The following is a 21,233-nucleotide window of genomic DNA, read 5'->3' as shown; positions in this document are numbered from 1 at the left end:
ATTTTAAGTCATTACATTTCATCCAGGTGTCTGTATTTACCGTATTCAACAGTATATTATACAATTTCCTGCATTGTTTAGAGCGAATTGTTACAGTGAATGTGAGAAAGAGTCAAATTATCCTCATTGGAACTCAATTAATGTCACTGACTCCCAGTAAAAGTACAGACAAAAGGATTCCAACAGCTAGGCGCAGCACTGTTTTTCCTGACAGGAAAGCAGAAAGCCCACGATGAAACAGCCTGGCTTACCTCACAGACTGGTCACTAACAAGGAAGAACAAAGTGCTAAGGAGACGCCTTTTCTGCATCATTATTACATAATCAAAGGGCCACACTGAAATGAGGGACATGTCCGAGGAGAATCCGTCCCTTGTTCAGTGCACCGTCGTTTCTTCCAAATGAGCCAATTTCAGAGTGTTTTACTAACTATCTGGAATATCTTTATCCACAGAGACACCAAGGCTGTTTTTTGCAGGTATAAAGTCAAGTCAGTTTTACTTACATTACTCATAGTTGCAAATTACCTTTGAGGGGCCCAAATGCAATGCAACACCCTGAATTTGAATAAAGAAGAAACCTTGTTAGAGGGGAAAAGAAGAAGACTGAACAGACGGTTACAGATTAGCCCAAAGAATACACATTATGGAAAGTAATGTGTATAATGCTCTCACTGTGGTTTGCTTTGCCTTGCATTTCTAATATGATTTTCTTGTCCACTCTTGGGGCATAAATTGAGTTACTGGCTAAGAAGGAAATAAATTATAGCCAAAATATCAATTTTAATTCTCTTCACACTACATTTTCCCCAAACTGATGATCACTGCCATTTATCCTACAGTACACAAATAAATGGCAGTGTACTCAAAACTAAAAAGCCAAGCATTTTTTTCCCAAAAGGCTTTCCCGGTTTCCTTGACTGCTTTTCCTGATTACAGCAGCATAAAGAGTGCCGTTTTTCCTCACAGCTCAGGGAAATGAATCAAAACATCCCGGAGAACGATACCTTTACTCCCCATACAGGAAACAATCTCACATTTTCAGGGCTGATAAGACTCAGAGAGCAACACCCAGTAGTGTCTGGCTTGCTCGTGGATGCACATCAAAAGAGCCGTTTTACCTCATTAAACAACAGACCTTTTCATATCTGAAAGCACAGTCGAACAGTCGATTCTTTCTCAGGCGGTTAGAAGCCTCTTAATTAACTCCAGCTTCTTTTAAAGTCAGGAGTTAGTCAGATGTCTATACATTACTAAATCGTAAAATAAAGAAAAGCTGTACTTGTGGAGGGGGTGCTCTGCACTAATGTTTTCTACATTCAGTGTAATATTTCATGAAGAAGCACTGCTTGGCCTTGTACACGCTTAGCCTCTTCTCCTGATTTAAACAGTGATTTTCTACATTTCCAAGTCTGACTTTCACTGACCCACAGAATACGAATGTGCTCAAGCATTTCAGCCGAGGGATTAGGTGGAAAGATCGATAATCGCACTTCTACTAGAAAGAGGCTTTCTGGTTATGAAGAAGTCAATTTCACCTCCTCTGTAAAAATGTCCCACAGCTGAATTACATTAAAATGCATTGAGACTAGAGTCAATATGGGGGGGAAAGGAATTTGTATGACTGAGCTGTCCATCAAATTAAACAAAAATGATGTATTATTTGTCCAAGCCTACAACAGAGTCTGATATGAAACCCCAATGACAAGGACAAGATGCTTAAAAAAGGACTTGTTATATGAGCCTGACTTATTATATATGCAAAGTAAAGTAAAAACCCGAGTTAGTCATATGTAGCCAAAGTCTGTATACAAAAGATGGCAGCAACCAAGGTAACGTAACCTTTGTGCACTACTGTTTTAGAGCCTCAAGTGACCATATTTGGATAAGAGGGTGGAGTTCTTGGCAGATACTACTCTTGTTGTACTAATGGACTGAGCAATCAACGCAGCTTGTAAAGCTGTGCACATGTGTAGTAAAAGCAATAACTGCAGGAAAACTGAAACCATATAAACATCATCTTAGGGCAAAGTCTTCTGAGGCAGTTTTTATTGTGTTTGACAAGCAATACCATACATGCATTTTATGTGCCTGAGATTATTGAGATTCATTTAGAAAAGGGCTTCAAAACAGCCACATGCATGAATGTCAAGATGGCTGCTAAAGTTAGCATTCTTTAATTGATTAAAGTCACGAAATTGCATTAAAATTGGTCCAAAATGCATATTGCTACTGCCCATCACCCGGGATGTGGTTGCTACCCCATGCCCAACCCTTCTCCTTTTTCATCCGGGTTTCGAACCGGCAATGGCGGAGTCCAAAATGCATAAACTCCACATATTCTGGATATTTAACAGGTTAATGTTAATGACTCCATGTTGTGGTAGGACATTCAGTATAAACACATCTCTCAGATTAAATGAACCAGTGTGGAGGATTTCATCCACATACTGAAAACACTTTGTCACCCCTCACTCCTCAAGTGTGTCGAACATATGGACACTATACAGAAACAGCAGTGCAGTATGGCAGGTTTTGTGGAAGAGGAAACTCACCATATGTAGATATAAAGCGCTCAATGCAAGCCAACAAAACTACCATTCATGTTTTACATACAATGAAATCACATGTTTTGACAATCCACCCTTTTGTTTTAGCCTCTATGGATAGTTAGCAATTTCTAAATACCAGGATGTAAGCCATCTACCCGACAGATGCGCAGTGGAAGAAGGTAAACATCTCTATCAGCACGTTAATGTGTTTAGTGTTTTCGTGAGCACATTTCTATTAAGAATTATTCACTAAGATGCAAATAAGAGGCAAACTGGGATTTTATCTTCCGTGTAAATTCAATTTCTAGCATGGCCGATTGATTAATGATACACTAAATGTGAAAATTATTAACTCTTTACAATAAATTACTTTCACTGTGCTAACAGTGTTTTAGAGGGGAGCCTCTTTGGGTTAGGTTTGATTAAACGACATAGCACAGGTTTTATTTATGATTCTTGAGTTCAGTGAAGGACTTGAGGGCTGTTTTGTGTCAACTTAAGGTGCAGAGAAATCGTTTTGCTACAGCAGAGCCTTTTTGTTTTGACCTTTGGCCGGTCGGTGAGGAAGAACGGAGGGACTGTGTTGGCTCGGACTGTGGAAAACAAGGCTTTGCCACAGTCCCCCCTTCGAGCAGGGAGAGATAAGCACGGAAAGACAAAAAAGTTTAGGGCTGGTGGGCTAAAAAAAGAAAAAAAACATCATGATCTCATAATGGAAAACCGCCACACTGTGTGTGAACTCACATATGTGAGTGAGGAGCGGGGTAGCAGGAGAGAAGCAAAACTAGCGCATGTCGCTGATGTGATGAGAGAACGCTTTGAGGATGACTGTCTTTTATCTATGGTGAGTCGAGCTGACAACCAAGAACTTGAATAGCAGAGCACAGCGAGACAGCAGTCATCTGCAGCCTCATACAAAAACCATGAGTGCTGGAACCAAATCTTACTAGTCTGCAGTCTATTTTTCTGATAAATGCTTTATCACAGCACTTCTCTGCCGCTATAAAAGCGACGCCTTGCAATTGTAACACTGTGTGTAAACTATATGGCCTAAAAATGACATTTTCCTCCGTGAAGGCTTTTTGTCGCTTTACAGATCTTCACCGTGTTAAAATCAGAGCCGTAAAACTGTGAAACAACAAATCTGAAGTTTTCACGACCGAAAACAGACTTACTTTCTTCCACATAAGGTGCTGAATGGTGATCATAGGGAAATAAATGTTTTCCCCTTCCAAACAACAGACATTACACAGATTAGCTGCCTTTGCTGAAACATACTATTACCACATAAGTCCCTGTAGAGAAGGACCAGATGTCAGATAATAGGCTGTGCTGTGAAGTAGGTGTTGGCCTGGAGCCATAGAACAAGTAACAACAGCTTCTTCCATATATACCTCTTTGCTTTATGGACAGCCTGCTGGCTGGGTGGGCGACCGCCTTATACCTTGAGACTGTTAGAAGATGCCATGTGTGTAATCTACTCTCCATACAAGATAAATATATTTGTGTAATTGAGTAGATAATAGGCCTAACTTTTAAAATCAATACACCCTGTTAAAGAGAGTGAGAGCAAGGTCTGTGGTGCCTCTCCCTGGACTTTAACTGATAAGCCTATCAATATATTAAAGCAATAGATCATTTCATGTTAGAGGAAAAAACAACAATGTGCTTCAAAGTTCTGATATTAAAGTAAATGAATCACATATGCTGCGGGGTAGGGGGCTGCTTGTTAGTGAGTACAAAGGAACAGCTAACTCTATCTCATTAAACACTACGCTGGGTTTTTATTGGCTTACTTGAATGGCTTGGCTTCCACTGTAAGCGGCTGAGAGGTATTGGCATTACAGGTTATAGATCGGCTGCTGCAGGAGCATGACACTTCTAAGACATTTCCATTCAAGACATAATAAAACTTTAAAATGGCAATAGGTGCAGCTCTGAAAGGGATGGGTTACCTTTTCTAGACTTGAACCTTTGTTTTTCTGACCAGCTTTGGCATCACAGTCGTTTCTTCTCTGCTGCTGCTGTTGCTCCGGTTCCCTGTCTGCTTGCTGATGCTGCTGCTGCTGCAGCGCTCCGTGCGGCTCCTCACTCCAAATTACCAGTCTGCGCGTTTCCAGTCGCTCCGAAATAGCTTACAGAGAGTGACTCCGAAAATAACTGCACCGATCAAAGCGGCCACATTCAGTCCAAACGCAGGGTGCAGTCACAGTAGCGACACCCCGGGGTGCTCCCGGCGCAAGCTCGGTCTGCAGCAGGTAGCAGAGCCAGACTCACGGCTGCTTCTCGCCCACCCAGCGTGTCAAGCGTCTGGGCCATTCACAACTAAAGTCATGCGTATCTGCGTGTATGTGTGCGTGTGGAGCAGTGAGACAGTCAGTGCCCAGTGCCACGCAGCGCCGCAACATGGAGCGATGCCCTGCCTACCACTGCATCAAGTCAGCCCGATTCATCAAGTACACCACATCCGGCTGTGCCTTTCAAAGTAAAAACCTCAACGGTCTCAGGACCTCAGGAAGCGCTTAAACCAAAATTAAAATGTGCTTGGAAAATCTTCATTTGGTGTTTGTGATTAGTGCCATCTTATTATACATTAAAAAAAAACTTGAACCAGGCGAACAAACTGAGCACCGGAGCAACATACGGCGGGAGGGGGGTTGAACTCAGTTCTGAATTATTTATGCTGAAAGGAGCCACTAATACCTAAATCATTCATAATTATTCAAGAGAAACAAGGTCGATGCCAATCAAACCTCCATTCATTCCCCCAGAAGACCATGGCATCTGACATTTAAAATGATAGATGGAGGGAGACGCAGGCAAGTGTCAGACATTATCCTGATCCTTTTCTTCCATCAGTCAATGAAGGAACAGGTCTATCAGCCAGAGTAACAAATGGGGTAAAATTAACTCTACACAGCGCTTGATTGTGGCATAAAGCTACAAGTTAAATCGATCTAAATCTATTCAGAGCTTTAAAAAAAAGTGAAGTCAAACGCAGTGTATGCTGAAGGCATATTTTAGACAGAAAGAGAAACATTTAGTGCAACGTTTAAATGTTTGGGAGATTGATTATCTTGTTTTTCTGCTTCTTATTTATTTATTTAGTCATGTAACTGTAAAGGGCAAATAGATGGGCAAAAAAATGCATGCCTCCGGACACTGAAAATGAATTACTAGATGGAGCGTTTGAATCATTTATATCGAATGTTTAATTTATCAACTTGAATAATTGCATTGACATTTTGAATTTGAATCACTTCACGTGAAATTGAATCAGTTGACTTGAATAACTTTTTATTTAGGCCTATTCTAGTGGAGAAAACACATTTCCAACACTGGTCAGGCTTCATGGACATGAATACATGTCACTATTTAAAATGTATCTTGTACAGTAATTAGTAAAAACAACCAAGAGAAGACTAGTAGAAGTACAATTAGTACAAGTGTTAGAGAAATAAACACAAGGCACACATAGGGTTAAAGCAAATACCTCCTGAAATTTCCCTCAACGAGTTGCACCTCAGCGGGACACTTTTGGTAGCCATCAACAAGATTCTGATATAAAATTCTAGCTGAATATTTTACCACTCTTCTTGGCAGAATTGCAAGAGTTCATTTAAACGGCCTGGGTTCATTGTATGGATCCAACCTTTAAGCATAGTCCACACACTTTTCAGTAGGGTTGAGGTAGGGGTTTTGGCAAGGTCATTCAAGAAATGTAATATTAGCTTCTATTACCCATTAAAACCAGGTTTGTATATGTATATCCCGTTTGAACACCTAACTGTGTTCAAATTTCAGCTGTGTAGCTGGTGATAAAAGAAAGATGTTCTCTTTCATCTAATTGTATGGGGAGAGGTTTTATTTGGGGATTCCTGATACTGAATTTGCTGAGTCATAGTAAATGTTTAGGCACCAGTTTGTACCTTTTCTGCATGAATTTATCGTGGAAATTCATGAACCGAGTAATTAATTAAAATACAAAATGATATATTCCAGAAAGGCATTCTTATCACTTTTGCACACATATTTACTCATATCAGGCCAGGTCTTTTTGTTGGGGAGAAATAACCTGCTGAAAATGTCACTTGCTCATTTGACTTTAGGTTCTTAGTGCAGTTTCTGTCTTTCATCACATTCAAAACATGTCACATGATCTTTGATGATTTTAATAAGCCAAAAAATCTCTGCTTTCTTATTAAGTTTGACTAAAAACAAGACGATAAGGCAACAGGTCTTATGCATTATTTAACAAACCAGCAATAACCATTGTGAATGCAAACTGAAAATGGCCTTTTATGTGGGGGGGGGGGGGAACGAAGCCTTGATACTGACTTACTAGTCCTTGTTTTGAGAGGTTATATTGTTCCGCTGCAGACTGAGATCATAACACCGTGTTTGCATGTGCCACTGATAATGAAGTTTACCACAAAAGATTTTATGGCAGTATGAACTGAAAATGTTAGTAAGTGAGTAAAACAAGACCTGCTCATGTCTGAGGTACTGCTGTCATGTTTAATAATATCACAAAGGGGTTTTTCTTTGTAAGAACTCGATTTATTTTGTGTCTCGATTGGATTAATATTGGGGGGCATATTCTCGGCATCATTCCAGAAATCTGCAGTCAGGGCTATTTAAGCAGTCTTTAAGAGAGAAAGCAACCATTTTCTACCACACTTGACACTTTACAGAAAAACATGACAACATAATTTATCTCAGCTTATAAGCCATGTAACTAAACACATCCATCAGTATGCACACTAACTAACAAACATGCCAAAACAGACATTTATACACAAAAGGTATTTTCTCGCCAATTGGTAATGCGAAATACCTGACGGGGTCCCTGGAAACTGGCTTTGGTGTGGGGGGGGTTTTCCACAGTGTACTCACACAGAGTGTGATAGATGAGGTGGTCACAGATAGAGCTCCCCTCACCGCTAGAAACACATATGCTCCCACTGGCACTGAATCAAATCCTGCCAGAGCTTTCTTAATCTCTGTCTTCCCCTGGACTTTCCCGTCTGTCTGAATATAAAGAATGAAAACAGTAGAGGTGAGTGTGGAGCCCACTCTAGCCCACTGCAAGAGGAGGTAAGATTAACTGGGACTAACACAGGATTGCAGAGGGATCAGCAGAGTTGTGGGGAGCCAGAGAAGGAAGAGAGTGGCTCAGTGAACCTGCTGGCCCTGAATTTCTTATGCTAATCTACTGGGGTTGTAGCTCACCTCAAATTTGTCTGATGTTATGCCAGTGTGAGAGATCCTTTTATCAGCGGCACATGAGTTCTGTATCATAAAGGAGCCAAAACTCTTTCAAATTTGAAGTTACAGATTGGCCTCCATTATCACTCACATGAAGGAAAGAAAGCTTTATTTCAACACTGTCAATAAAACAATATACTGGCTAAAACAATTAGTCTGAAGTGCACCTAAAATTATTTTAAACCCAACAACAAAACTTCATGTGCATTATAGTGATGAAAAAGTGTGTCCAATTGTTTATTTATATCTTCACAAGTAATCCATTAAAACTGTAAATGTTTTCATGGTAGACAAATAGACAATTTCCAGCTGTCGTCTCAGATGTTAAATTAAAAAGAATAAAACATAAACACCATCATTTGAAGCCATTAGCGTAAAGCAAGGAAAAGCTTAAGAGGATAGAAAAAGTAGCTGGAATGAAATTTAAATCATATCACCTATAATACAAACAATATAAGACACAGAGACAGCAAAAAATAAATAAATCCTGGACTGAATGAATCATCCTGTGTTGTGTCTAGACACAGATTTAAATTCTATATTTTGTCACTTAGTTACTGATAGCCTGGTCCAAAAACACACAATGTGTTGTGTTGCTTTCTTTAGTTGAAGAAAATGATAAAAAAAAAAAAAAAAACTTTTTAAAAATGCCAACACAGTTTGACATAAAATAGTATTTTTTGCACCAACAAGGTATTCCCCACAGGGGTATGAGCAGCAAGCTTGACATTTTTGTATATGATGTGCAGTGTGTCCTCAAAAAATCTGGGGAAACTTGATAAGTGGGGGACAAAAGAAGTGGCAGGTCTAAAATATTCTGAAAGTGGTTTCCTTAGACTGAAAATATCTAGCAATAGGTCTCATGGAGTGATGAATGTAAGTGTAAAACATTTGTTTCTAAACATCAACAAAACAGAGGAAGTCAGAACAGGTGAAATATTCTGTGTTTGCAGCCATCCGGGAAAAAAATGGCGGAAGCTCTGTCACGTGTGAAAAAAAAATATATGAGCTGTTTATTCCAGTTAATCTAAAACTGTTGAATATTGGCTTTGCAACAACTCTTTGAACTTGTCTTGCTAAAGCTTTAATTTGATCATAATCAAAGACAAACTTGCCAATAAGTAGCCATCTTGGTCGTATTTTCAGGCAGTTATTTTAAAATTACTGACTATGCTCCAAAGCAGTTAGCCTATACGTGTACTGTCATCTTTGCTTGGACCAAGGAATTCTTGTTGTCTTGATTGACATTACATCCAGCCAGAGAGCAGCGCTTAATTCTAGTGATTTTGATCAGATGTGACCGTCGTGTCCACATATGCAGGTTTTATTTCCCGTAGAGCGCTAAAATTAAATATTTTCAAACTCCCCGCCCTGTCTAGAAACACGTGGTTAGAACTGGGCACCAGCCACCGCGCAGCTGCGGATTCTGGTTTCGATGGAAACGTATCATTTGGAAAAAAAACCGCAATGGTGGATGTATTGTACACAAAGTGGTCATTATCCGATTACAAAGTAAGTCAAAAAAGTGTCATATATGTAATGTTTTATATTACTGTAGTTATATTTAAGTTAAGGGAATGAAAAGTTTGAAATGTACCTTTTGAAAATGTATTTATAAAGTTTTAAAAGGTTCGCATTGCGCTTTGAAACCACGTCTTTTTTCTTTTTTTCTTTTTATTTTACCGTCTGTCTTTTGGTGATGGTGATACTTTGTGAATAAGCGCAGGCCTGAGGTAATTATTAACGTATTACTGATTAAATAAAATTATTAAACATCATTTGTAAATCCAAGTTCATTTGTAATGTTAAACTTTAGTGTGATTACAAAACAATGTTGAAAAATTACTTTGGAGTTTTGAAGTGCACACTGAGTGGAAAAATAGTCTCTTAGGGACACTTGTTCACATTTTTGGTTACACAAATGTCTAGTTAGCCAATCACAATCACGAACTGCTGAATTTTAAACTGAGCATCAGAAGGAGGACAGTGTACACAACGTTTGATGGCTTCCTCCAGCAGCACTTTGGACCATGTAACAAAGCTTAAATATTTCAAACTGGTTTCTCAAACATGATAAGGAGTTCACTGTACTCAGATGACCACCACAGTCGCAATATCTCAATCCAATAGATGATCTTTGGGATATGGTGGAATGGGAGATTGATGTTATGGACGTGTATATGAAAAACCTGCACTAACTGTAATGCTATCATGTCACTGTGGATCAAAGTCTCTGAGGAAGGTTTCCAGCACCTTGTTGAATCTGTGATGGGAAGAATTAAGCAAATAAGGTGTAACAGATGAAGTGTGTAGCGTAGGTATTTTGCTCTCATAAAATAAACCTGCTTTTGATGTCCAGCTTATTTACTTGCTCTTAAAATCTAAAAATAAAAATGATTTCATTGTATAATTGCTATTCAGACTCCTTCCAGACAGGCTATTTATTTACAATAAATAGCAGATAATTTGTGTCAGGTTTAACTTCTGGAAGTTTTGTGTGTAACTAGTTTCTGTAAAATTTTTAAGCAGAGAGAGTGAGTAAGGATTCATGGTATTGAACTGTTATCAGCACAGACATTATGTCATGCTATGGCCTTGTTTTCTATAATAGTAACTGAGACCTGATTGTATCTTTAAATGTTCAGACTGGCTTTTATGTTATTTCTCACTGTCTTTGTGTTGCAGGGGACAACACGTTGTGAGTAATGCTGCCCTCTTGGTGGAAACATTTACAGATTGAGAGCATGGTACAGTTTGATGTACACGACACAAAAACTCATACGGACATGCTGTATATCCTTCCTTCTCATCCACTGTATTGAATCTGTTTTATCAGAATTTTTATCAAAGGTGGAGTCAGGAGACAAAAGCAAATATTTCGGGCGTGCCGAATATTTTCACACAATTGCACTCAGTGTCAGCTGCAAGGGAAGCCCCGAAGGTAAGAACATTTTCAAAACAGGAACATCCGATATCCCTCTTGAGTAGCTCAGCTTTCCAAAAGTCTCACTCTCCAGCAACCTCTCTGTTTGCCACCTGTAGTTGGCCCCCCACAGCTTTGGGAAGTGTGCTTCATCTGAGCCAGAGAACCCTCTGAACAAAGCCTCAGTGTCCCGCCGTCAAGCTTTTTCCAGCGTAACCCAGAGCATGAGTGCAGAGCTGGCAGTGACTTCAAAAATGCCCCACTGTGGAAAGCCCCCACTGCCATCCAGATGTAAGTTTTCTAGAATGCATTTTGTGCTGCAGGTTGTAGCAGGACCTGGACCGGTTTTCTAACTACCCTGTGTTTTATTTATTTATTTTATAATATTAGTTGTTATTTGATATCCAAAATGTTTTCATTCCAAACCAATAAGTTTAATTTCTTTTCCTTTCTCACCATAATATAGCACACAATGTCCCGTATCACATCAAGCACAGGTCTAAGCTTGTGAAAGATGCTGTATTAAATGGATCTACCCACAGGGAAGCGTGTAAACAAATACAAAGCCAAGACATCCTGAAGAGCAGGAACAATGTGAACCACCTTTTCAACAGAACAAGCTACGGGCAAATCGCAGAGTTTGAGCTCCCCTCAAGTGCTGAGACTCTGGACAACTTCCAGGGAGACACCATCGCTGTCCTACATCGCCACATATTGAATGTATTGTCTGGTGAATCTGAGGTGGAGGCAGATGGCGGCTTAACAGACTCCTGGCAGCACACACGTAGAGAGAGTGATTCGATCACCTTTTCGAAAACAGCACGTCAGTCAAGTTCAGTCTCTGCTGGCTGCTCTCACAGCCCGCTTAGACAGCAGTCTTTCAGGTCACAGTTAAGTATGTCAGCAGTCCTGAGTGGAGCTCCTCTTAGCAGTGACGGATGCAGTGTCACTCCTCTCCTAAAACAAAGAAGGTCACCTCATGTGATGCCGACACCACCTGGCAAAGTCAACACAGGCTTTTCAGCTTGTACTCAGGGGGCAAAGCAATGTCCTCCCTCCTTACTCAGCTCAGGCCTCTCTCAAAGGCAGACCTGTGTGGGCAACATGGAGGACGGCGCTTTTCAGAATGGAACCAGCAATGCTAACACACTGCGGTCTCGTAATAAAAGAAGAGGTCCATATACCTCTAAAGCCTCCATTATGATGACAGCTGGTGAAGGTGAAGCGCTTCCACAGAATCAAGAGTGCCAAGGGGCTGCTGCTGCTGAAGTGCCCCCATCTTCAAAAGACTGCGATGGACAGATGTTATCCAGATTCAAACGGAGGTGAATTACTTTTACAGACACATTAGGTGATCTACAACCAAATTTTAGGTAATCTTGCAGGATGTTTCAATTGTTAATATGTCTGACTTTGGAATACACTGATTAGCCGTGACTTAACTGGAAATTTAGAGAACTTTTTCAGCTTCACCGCTAGAGAAGCTTTTAATGATTCAAAATATTTCTTGAAATCTTATACTGGACCTTGTTGGAGCCCCTTTAGTTCATCCCATGTGTAAAACAGGACATTTTAACCTCTTTGCCCCTGCTTTTGAACAGATTTTTTGGCTGCTGTTTATGGACTCAAGGTTTCAGAGCAGCATTCAGAGTAGTTTAAACTATACTGATTTAAATAAAACGCTGGCCCTTGTTAAAATGCGATTCCACCATATATAACAGTATATGTATGAGAGTATGTGGAGTCAAACATAACAGGTTCCCATTAAGACATATTGTCTAATGTGATATATCATCTCCTGCTACCTGTAGGATGTTAGAGGAGTCATTACAGGACAATGAGGAGGAAAAAGAGAAAGACCGATGCCGGATCTGCTACAGCAGTGACGCGTCACCGAACAACCCATTGTTGTCACCCTGCCTGTGTTCAGGAAGTCTGCTCTTCATACACTTGGACTGCCTGAAAACATGGCTCAAGGCCAAAATCCACTCAGGTTGGTAGGCAGCTAAAATTGAGAAACTTTCTATATGAATGGTGAAATTTGCCATTTCAACATACTATTTTTTCAGCAAAAAAAGTTCTTCCATATTATCCAATTACCTATAATATTGATTAGAACAAAATTAAATAATGTTCTCTACTGAAAGAGGAATAACAATATCAAAACTGCAGCCCTGGCAAGACCTCCTACACTGGAGCCCATTTATCATCCTACAAGAAACACATGCTTGTAATGTCTTCAGTGCAATAATCTGATTGATGTTCCTTTTTTCCCCCGCCTGACTGGACCTCTTAATTAATCTTTCTATGGTTCAGACCAGTTTTAACCAGGAAGATAATGTTGCTGTTTCCACTGTGTCTGCTGGTATAGCCCCCAAAAAAGTTGCCTGCAAAAGAAAAAGCTATACGGTAGTATTATGGTCAATATGCTTAGTCACGATGTGTGTGTATTTCCAGGGTTATCTTTCCGTGCTGTCCAAAGATGTGAAATTTGTAAGGGGAGGGTAGTCGTGGACCCAAACGTGTTTGACTTGAAGGACTGTTACATGAGAATTCGACAGGTAAACTAAGAAAAAGAATAAAAAAGAAAAAACAGGCTTTTGAAAAATTAAAACTATAATTACATGACTGCACTTTGTCCTTCCCCATCTGTTTCAGGGTGATGGCATCACTGGGCGCTCTGATGTGTCAGATACAGTGGATATCATGATCATCTCAGGAACTGTACTCTATCTATCCACATTTAACTCCCAGCCGCCCTGGGTAACTATACAATCTTAATGTTTTATTTTTCACTTTCTTTAATTATTTATGTTTTTGCATAAAATGGATGTGTCATGGTCCTAATATTGTCTCTGTTTTGCTGTGCCACTTTGTGGTTCTAGCTTTTCCTAATTCCTGGTGCCTTGTCTTGTCCCACTAAGTGTTAGTTTTCACATTTTGGTGCAAGTTATTTCTCTCTGTTATGTCCTGGTTTCCTCTGATGGTTTGTGTTGTGTTTTGGGGGGTTGTCTCCACTTGTGACCTTTTGCTACCTGGGTCATGTTTTGTAATTCACCCTTTATTTATATAATCTTCCCATCGTCTTTGGTCCTTTGTTTTCCTTCCTGTTTTTGTTTTTCATCTGCCTTTTTTAAATTTACTACACACAAGAAGATGTCAGTTTCATCCCAAAGCATAAATGTTAACACATTTGAAGATTTTGGGTTCTCTCTACAGCAACTCAGTTGTTTTATTTCTTTCTGCAGATGCGATTGATGTTCATTCCCTGCATGTTTGCCTGCCTAATGACACGAAGAAAGATGAGGAGGACCCGTCAAATGTTAATGGGCATTTGATCCCCAGCTCAAATCCACATTTGAGTGTTATAATAAATTGCAGTGCATCAAATTTAAGCGAGTGGATAAGTGTCAGCAGCTATAGTAAGGCTGTAACAGTATTTGAAACTAAATCAATTGTATTTCCACAGCTCTAATCTCTTTTTATTTATTTGGCTTCACAGAATGAACAGTTAACAGTTTTTAAACACTTTGGCAACATCGCCAATCTTTAGTGATTTTTTTATTTGTTTAGGTGGCATTTTAATGCAGCACACAGATTTTTTTCTTCTCATGCCAGTCATGAGAGTGGAGTGACACTGGAGCTGATGCCAACAATGTGCACCAAAGTCGCGTGAGCAAAATCAGTGATGCTTTTCTTTGAGATTCTTGTGATGTGGCTCAGTTCTCCAACTACCTACAGTTAAACACAGTTAGATTAGATTCAGATTTAATTTAATTGAAATCAAGTAGGTGACTTAAAAAGGTTATTTGAACCTTTACAGTGACAACAATTTCTGTTGTAGGTGTAATATAAAAAAAAAAGAAATTTTACTTTACCTGTTCCCACTTTCTGAGGATGAATGCAGCCACAGCGATGACACCAACACCCAGAAGCATGCAGTCTTCAGTCACTGGTACAAATTGTTCCCTGGTTTTCACAAATGATTGATGACATATTAAATCACACAAAATCAAAAACAGTGGATGGGTAATTTTCTATACTGACATCAGTCTGTTGTGGCATTAAAAGTCTTTCAGCTTTCAGCTTTAGTTGATTAATTACAAATATTTTTTTTCACTCCCAGCATTGTTAAAAAAAAAAAAATAGATTACACAGTTTAGAAAACACAGTCTCAAAATTTCAGGTAAATAACTCAAACTTGAGAGAAAATCACTAAGTTGAACTCAATTGAAATCTTCAGAAAGTAACCTGAGATTTTGAGGTGGATGGCAAAAAATGTTGGGGTTTTGTTTTTGTTTTTACTTGCAAGCAAGAGAACAAGAAGGGTTCAGATCCAGCCTGGGGTCTGTGTGTTGTGTCTGCATGTTCTCCCTGTGTCTGTGTGGGTTTTTCCAAGTACTCTGGCTTCCTCCACAGTCCAAACACATACATGGGGTTAGGTTAATGGGTATTTTTAAATTGACTGTATGTGTGAATGTGAGTGTGATGGTTGGCTGTTTCTCTGTGTTAGCCCTGCAACAGATTGCTGACCTGTCCAGTGTGTACTGTACCGCATCATCCTAAATTATTATGAACACTAGTTGGCCTGACAAGCTGTAGGTTTTTGAATTAAGTGAAGTGACACTGAAGTATCTGTGTGGCAACCAAAAAAGAGCTGGTCGAATTCTCTAAATACTAAAGAATGGCGCTTCAGGGCTTCCTGTATTACCTCCTTCAGCAGAGAATACACCAGACCAAGCTTTATGGAAGGAAAGAAGATAAAGCGGTCCCATAATTCACAGCAATACATCATCAGACCAAAGGATCAATATGAATGATGTAAGTAATGCAGATCATGTAAATGTTGTTTAATTGTATGTTCAACTTTGTGCCATAACCTGCTAAGTTTTGAAGAAGGTTAAAAAAAAAAGGAAACAGGTCTTTAAATCAAGATCATGAGCTATTTAAGGTTTATTGTAATTCAGTTTGCTAACTCAGTCAGTTATGTACTCAGTTTAATTGCTGCTGTATTGCCAACCTTTATGATTGGGATTAATTTTTTTTAACTTCAGTCAGAGAAAGCCTTAAAATAGGCAGGAATTACACTGGATCTGGAAATATGAGCTGATGGGCTGAGAAAGTAATCTCAGGGTAACAAACATTTCATTTCACTTTATAGGCCATTTATTCCTTTTTATTTAAATTTATAACTTCAGTAATGAAGTCATATTTTCACAGTTTCTCTATTATATGAGCTGTATAAAACAGTATTATAAGGACAATGAAAAGGGCAAATTCTATAGGATGAATCTTTTGTAGTCAGATTTCAGCACATTGCTGTCTTAACATCAAAAACCACATTATTAAACAGCTAATGCAAGTGCAGTCAGATTCTCTGAGTTTTGTTGTGGTTCTCTTTCCCTGTGTCCTTATGAATTCTTCAGATCTTTAATGGATCTCATGACATTTCCCATCAAGGTCACAGAAAAGTGATTGGACCATCTGACCTTTGAATGTTCTCCAAAGCTGCATGTCCATTCTACCATCTATCAGAAATATTTTCTTAAAGCCAAATCTAATACCTCTGTTCCCTGGATGGGCTGACACGCTCAGTGGTTGTCATTAACAAGGTTTCATAGATGGCAGTCCTCTCCAGGCTGATAAACTGGAGAACATGGTGGCAGTGGTGATAAAGGGGCTTCATAGGGACTGATGGCTCATTGTGTCCTACAAGAGTTTATGTAATCATCTCAAAGCACTGACATTAATATTTATAATATGTAATAAACTTTTCTGTGCATACATGGACCCTTACCGAGAACTTCCAGAAGTATTTCCACATAAGTCAGTGGGTTGAGGACATTTAGTCTGAATTTAAGCCCTTTCAAGACCATCAGCTCTGATTCCAGGAGAGTCTGTTTGGATACAGTGCAGCTGACTGAGTGTAGAAAGTGTACAGCAGTATTGTTGTCAATCATCTGCAAAAGGTGTGGAAGAATTATGCAAGATTATTCTATTTGCGATCTCAGGGTAACTGACATAAGTAATCATTGGCAAGGCAGAACTTGCATGACTGTGCAGAGACAGTTTGCTCGCAAGCTGAACACAGGAGAAGATGATCAGCGGGAATTTGTCCTTCAGTTTGTTATGAACAGCATCCTCATAACTTCTCGGATGATTAGAAGTTGCACCTTTAGGTGTGGGTGCGGTTATGAAATCTTCAATGTATTTGACCATGAACCTGGCAAAGATAATGATTATAATTATTATTATTATTATAAGTGACAGTATACTAACTAAAACCAGTAATACACAGGGTGTAACCAACGGGGAAAGTTACATGTGCTGCTCAATCATACCTTTGAAGTAATTCAACAGCGTGGTAACCAACCAGTGGATCCAGTCTCAGTTTGTTAGTTATCAGTAAGATGTACTCTGAGTAACACAGGAGAGGAAGGCACAAGAGCAAAACATAAAACATTAAAAATAATTTAGAAGCAACGTCACGTGTTCATTAAAGGGACACTTAACCCCAAATTTAAATGTACCAATGTTTCCTCTGACCTGTAGTGGTGTTTAGAAATATATACTAGTTTGATGTGAGTTCACCAGTTTAAGATATCTTAGCTGCAGAGACGTCTACCTAGTGGTTTATCCCATAAAGTCCTCAGGAAGTTATTTACAGAGATCAGAGCTCTTTCCCCATAAACAACTATAGGACTGAAAGTCTTTTTGGAGCTGGAGAAATTGTTATGGATATTTGAATTTGCGGGTTTAGAGGAATTCTGGGTTGGCCACACTTTTTTTAATCCTACAAAGCTATGTCTATTATTATTTAAAAAAGAAAAAAAATGAAAAGGAAGAAGGGGCAGGGATAGCTCAGTAGGTAAAGTGGTTGCCCCATGATTGGAAGGTTAGGGGTTTGAATCCACTGAACAGCTACGCTGAGGTACCCCTGAGCAAAGTACTGTTCCTACACACTGCTCCCCGGGCGCTGCACTGGTGGCTGCCCACTGCCTCACTGGGTGAATGGGTTAAATGCAGAGGAGTAATTTCCCTACGGGGACTAACACATTATTATTACTATCCTTTGTACGGTCTGTGGCTGTGTGGAGTTGCACAGAGGAACTATTTTCTTCTCAGATCTAAATCAGACGAGTAAAAGAAGCATCCAGCTGAGGGGGGAAGCATCAATGTTCACATCCTGTCATGCTGGCACCAGCATAAACCTGGCATCATGCACATTTGGGTGCCAGTTTTTGCAGATACAGTTTGAAGATGTGGAAAATAGTTCTAGCTTTAATCCACATTCCAGCCCTTGCATAAGTTCATTAGATCTGGATAGATAACAAAAGAATAAGGTTATGGATAGAAGTGTCCAAAATGAGTTTAGGATGGGTGGGGTCCTTATTCTTAGAAATAGAATAAGAAATAGAATAAGTAAGGGAATAGTTTGAAGGTCATTTTACTTCATAGGCCACATAGAGCCCAATTTGATTTCATGTGGGCTGGACCACTACAAGTTACATAACCCGTGAGATAAATAAACCATTAAAAAAAATCTCCAAATGTTTTCATTTCCTTTAGTCTTAAAATTATGGACAGTTCATTCACACAACAAGCTAAGCTTTCTTAAGAAAAGAAAAGTACAACTTCCACATTCATTACATGTACATGTAAAGGTATTTGAGGTATTATGACTCAAACATGACAAGTTTTAGAAATAAACTGTCCATTTTTTGTATCTCTGTTTCAAACCTTGCATTTCATCATTTTAAAAATATAATTTGGAAGTTATTATTAACTTCTCTGCATTCTCTGTGTATTATGTATTTGTGTTTTATGCTATTAAGCCATCCCACCTTCTGTTTTAATTTAACATCCCCTTTTCTTGTACTCTGTGATTTAATTCAGCTGTGTCTTTCTCCCCAGCTGTCTCTACCTTTCCAAATTGCCTGCCTGTGTATATACAGTCAGAGTGTCTGCTCACATTTCTCTACCTGCTTTCCAGCCTTAGTGTGTTTTTAGATTTAAGGTTTTAGCAGGTTAGTTTTCAGTTTTCCTTTTGAACTGCATCTTTTGAATTTAAAGCAACTCAATAAATGGCTTGCTTTAAGTTTCCCTTTGCCTCCTTGAGACTTTAAATTTAGGCCCTCATCTCTGCAACATTTGACAATAACAGGTGAAACCAACACTGATAAGCACTCCTCACAAGGCTCTTCCCATAAATCCAGCCATATAAACGGTATTTTAGCTGATTTGTGGGCTACAAGGAAGCATATGGATTCATTAAAAGTTATTATCACTGTTTTCCATTGCTCCTCCTCATCCTCTCTCACAGGATTTGTCTGCAGAGATGCTCCTAGCTGGTAAACTCAGCTGCCTCAAGGAGTTTATATTGTGAATCGACCTCCATAATGACAGGGTTCACAGATCCAGATGTATGAAAGACTTCAGAGTGATTACAGGGTGCAATGAGGCTTAGTGGGCCATTCAGAGGTAGTCCTATACAGCTTAGTCACTACCTGCTGACAAAAGACAGACTTCACCCCAAAGGCTTGAAATACACAAAAGACACTCTGCTGTAAGTCTAGTGTGTACACAGTAGTGGTTTATAGTAGGTTATCTACTATGGATGATATGCTGCAGTTTTACTTTAAGTCTGCATTATTTTCATCTGGACTATTTTTTAACATTATTTTATCTGAGCAAGGTCATTACAGTTAAGTAAAACTAAATGAACAGCTATAGGAGTAAAAACATGTTAAAAACCTGATTTAGTTTAATTAATAAATTAATTTATTTTTCATAACCAAAGATGTTTTACTTAGAATACTAAATAAAAGTAATCCAAACATACATAATGATTTTAGTTTAGTTTTTGACAGTTTGGACAAGTTTGTCATTGAAGCCAGCCTCAGTTTGCTTTAGCACTTGTTTATTGGGCATTTACAAGACTATAAAAAGACAGTTGGCCTCACAAAGTGTTGTGTTTGTATTGTGGCTCTTTACAACACATCTGTCTAGCAGTATATTTCATGGTATAATACTTCTGCTGTGCCTTTTCTTTTAAATGACTTTAGTAAGCATTTTTTTCTGTTTTATTTAGCTTCATTGCAGGGGTGTCCAACTCCAGGCCTTATGTGCCGGTGTCTTGGAGGTTTTAGATGTGTCCTTGATCCAACACAGCTGATTTAAATGACTAAATTACCTCCTCAACATGTCTTGAAGTTCTCCAGAGGCCTGGTAATGAACTAATCATTTGATTCAGGTGTGTTGACCCAGGGTGAGATCTAAAACCTGCAGCACACTGGCACTTGAGGCCTGGAGTTTGAAACCCCTGCTTTATTGAATTTACTGAACTTTTTTAAAACTTTTTTTTCCAGCTTCAAAAATAGCATTTAATTAAAATGTTCTTTCTTGTCACATTATTTCAGTGTATTAAGATTTTAACTTAATTTGATTTTTAACATTTGAGTTGTTTGAGTTATTTTCTTTCTTTATTATAATTATTATATTTTATTATTTCTTATTGAACTCACTTGTTCTGGCTTATTATGTTTTATTTTGTTAGATGATTTCACTTAAGTTATTTTATAGGGTATGTAATGACCTGGTGGTTTTTATCACAGTATATTCTCAAATTTGGGACATATGAAGTACATAGCATACTTCATATACCCCAAATTTGTGTACTATATCCTCTCAACGCAGATCTGATAATGTCACATTCTGAACTTCCCCCACCATTACAAAACAACAACAACAACAACAACAACAAGAAAAACGACTTACAAATAAAATAACAAAAACTAAAGTAATGAAAAAGGAAAGGAGAAAACAACATACAAAAAATATAAAAGAACAATATGTGAGGCATGTTAAGAAACAAAACAAACAAATAAAACTCTATAATAGTGAGCATTAAAAAAATCTACAAAAAACGGCAAACACAAAACAACCACATCTAAAATTTAAAAAAACAAACAAATATAAAATCTCAGACATCTGGAGGAAGGTTTAAAAAATCCAAATAAAAATAAAGAAATACATAATAATAAAACAAGTTCTACTTGGCTCATTGATAAATTTCAGTTAGCAATAACGGAAAGAAAAACGGTTATTCACGTGATTCCAGCTGAAAATCTTGCGATATATATTTTTAATTACCGTTACGAATAAAAGACAAACAAATGTTTTCTACAAAATAATAAAACGGAGCAATACTCACCAATGACTCTCTTATTTTTTAAATTCCCGCAATATTTCGTTGAACTCAGGAGGTTATCTTTGTTTCTTTTGTCCAGATTTACAAGAAAATCAGTCAGTAGGTCAAAAGAGGCCTCCCCGAATTTTACACCTGCTGCGTTACTTTTACTTGGAGAAAAAAATAATCTTTTCGCCATTTTAACTTCAGTAACTTACTCTGAGCACGACAGACAGCTACATTTATGTGACAGACTACTCTTAAGTTTATTTACTTTTTCAAAACTAGACACTCATAAATAAA

General features: G+C 38.5%; 3 protein-coding genes across 9 annotated transcripts in view; 1 reads left to right on the top strand and 2 right to left on the bottom strand.

The window, feature by feature from the left end:
• The window catches only part of tanc2b (tetratricopeptide repeat, ankyrin repeat and coiled-coil containing 2b), a 163,639-nt gene extending 158,651 nt beyond the window's left edge, over positions 1 to 4,988 (bottom strand). For all 6 annotated transcript variants that reach the window (XM_013908992.1, XM_013908993.1, XM_013908994.1 and 3 more), the window contains exon 1: positions 4,506 to 4,988. The gene's annotated coding sequence lies outside the window, so the exon portion shown is untranslated. The remainder of the gene's footprint in view (positions 1 to 4,505) is intronic.
• A 4,248-nt stretch (positions 4,989 to 9,236) lies between these two features.
• On the top strand, positions 9,237 to 14,131 carry LOC102202363 (uncharacterized). The gene is made up of 9 exons (XM_005725879.2): positions 9,237 to 9,330; positions 10,504 to 10,565; positions 10,655 to 10,759; positions 10,861 to 11,032; positions 11,208 to 12,066; positions 12,553 to 12,734; positions 13,199 to 13,302; positions 13,400 to 13,504; positions 13,990 to 14,131. The coding sequence occupies exons 2-9, from the start codon at positions 10,524 to 10,526 to the stop codon at positions 14,077 to 14,079; spliced, it is 1,659 nt and encodes a 552-aa protein (XP_005725936.1). The 5' UTR covers positions 9,237 to 9,330; positions 10,504 to 10,523; the 3' UTR covers positions 14,080 to 14,131.
• Positions 14,132 to 14,196: 65 nt separating this feature from the next.
• Positions 14,197 to 21,147, bottom strand: cntd1 (cyclin N-terminal domain containing 1). Of its 2 annotated transcripts, none has more exons than XM_005725878.2 (7): positions 20,955 to 21,147; positions 17,083 to 17,158; positions 16,763 to 16,964; positions 16,539 to 16,638; positions 16,306 to 16,450; positions 14,620 to 14,710; positions 14,197 to 14,476 (listed from the first exon to the last, which is right to left on the bottom strand). In XM_005725878.2, exons 1-7 carry the CDS (start codon positions 21,127 to 21,129, stop codon positions 14,360 to 14,362), a joined length of 906 nt encoding a protein of 301 aa, XP_005725935.1. In that variant the 5' UTR covers positions 21,130 to 21,147; the 3' UTR covers positions 14,197 to 14,359. The 2 variants fall into 2 exon arrangements, with proteins under 2 accessions (XP_005725935.1, XP_005725934.1); XM_005725877.2 differs by having other exon boundaries at positions 16,539 to 16,701; positions 16,793 to 16,964.
• Between the last annotated feature and the right edge of the window lie 86 nt (positions 21,148 to 21,233).

The sequence above is a fragment of the Pundamilia nyererei genome, unplaced genomic scaffold (assembly GCF_000239375.1).
Source record: "Pundamilia nyererei isolate P.nyererei 1_Seehausen unplaced genomic scaffold, PunNye1.0 scaffold00017, whole genome shotgun sequence".
Taxonomy (NCBI): Eukaryota; Metazoa; Chordata; class Actinopteri; order Cichliformes; family Cichlidae; genus Pundamilia; species Pundamilia nyererei.
Note: the sequence above shows the minus strand (reverse complement) of the source record. Positions and strands in the feature narration are given on the sequence as shown.

Coding starts and splice junctions, on each gene's coding strand:
- LOC102202363 (XM_005725879.2), top strand. CDS start 10,524: ATGCTGCCCTCTTGGTGGAAACATTTACAGATTGAGAGCATG. Junction 11,033..11,207: donor GCCCCCACTGCCATCCAGAT/GTAAGTTTTCTA, acceptor ACCATAATATAG/CACACAATGTCCCGTATCAC. Junction 12,067..12,552: donor TTATCCAGATTCAAACGGAG/GTGAATTACTTT, acceptor TGCTACCTGTAG/GATGTTAGAGGAGTCATTAC.
- cntd1 (XM_005725877.2), bottom strand. CDS start 21,129: ATGGCGAAAAGATTATTTTTTTCTCCAAGTAAAAGTAACGCAGCAGGT. Junction 16,451..16,538: donor AATACTTCTGGAAGTTCTCG/GTAAGGGTCCAT, acceptor AAACTCTTGTAG/GACACAATGAGCCATCAGTC. Junction 14,711..16,305: donor AGCCCATCCAGGGAACAGAG/GTATTAGATTTG, acceptor TGTGAAAACCAG/GGAACAATTTGTACCAGTGA.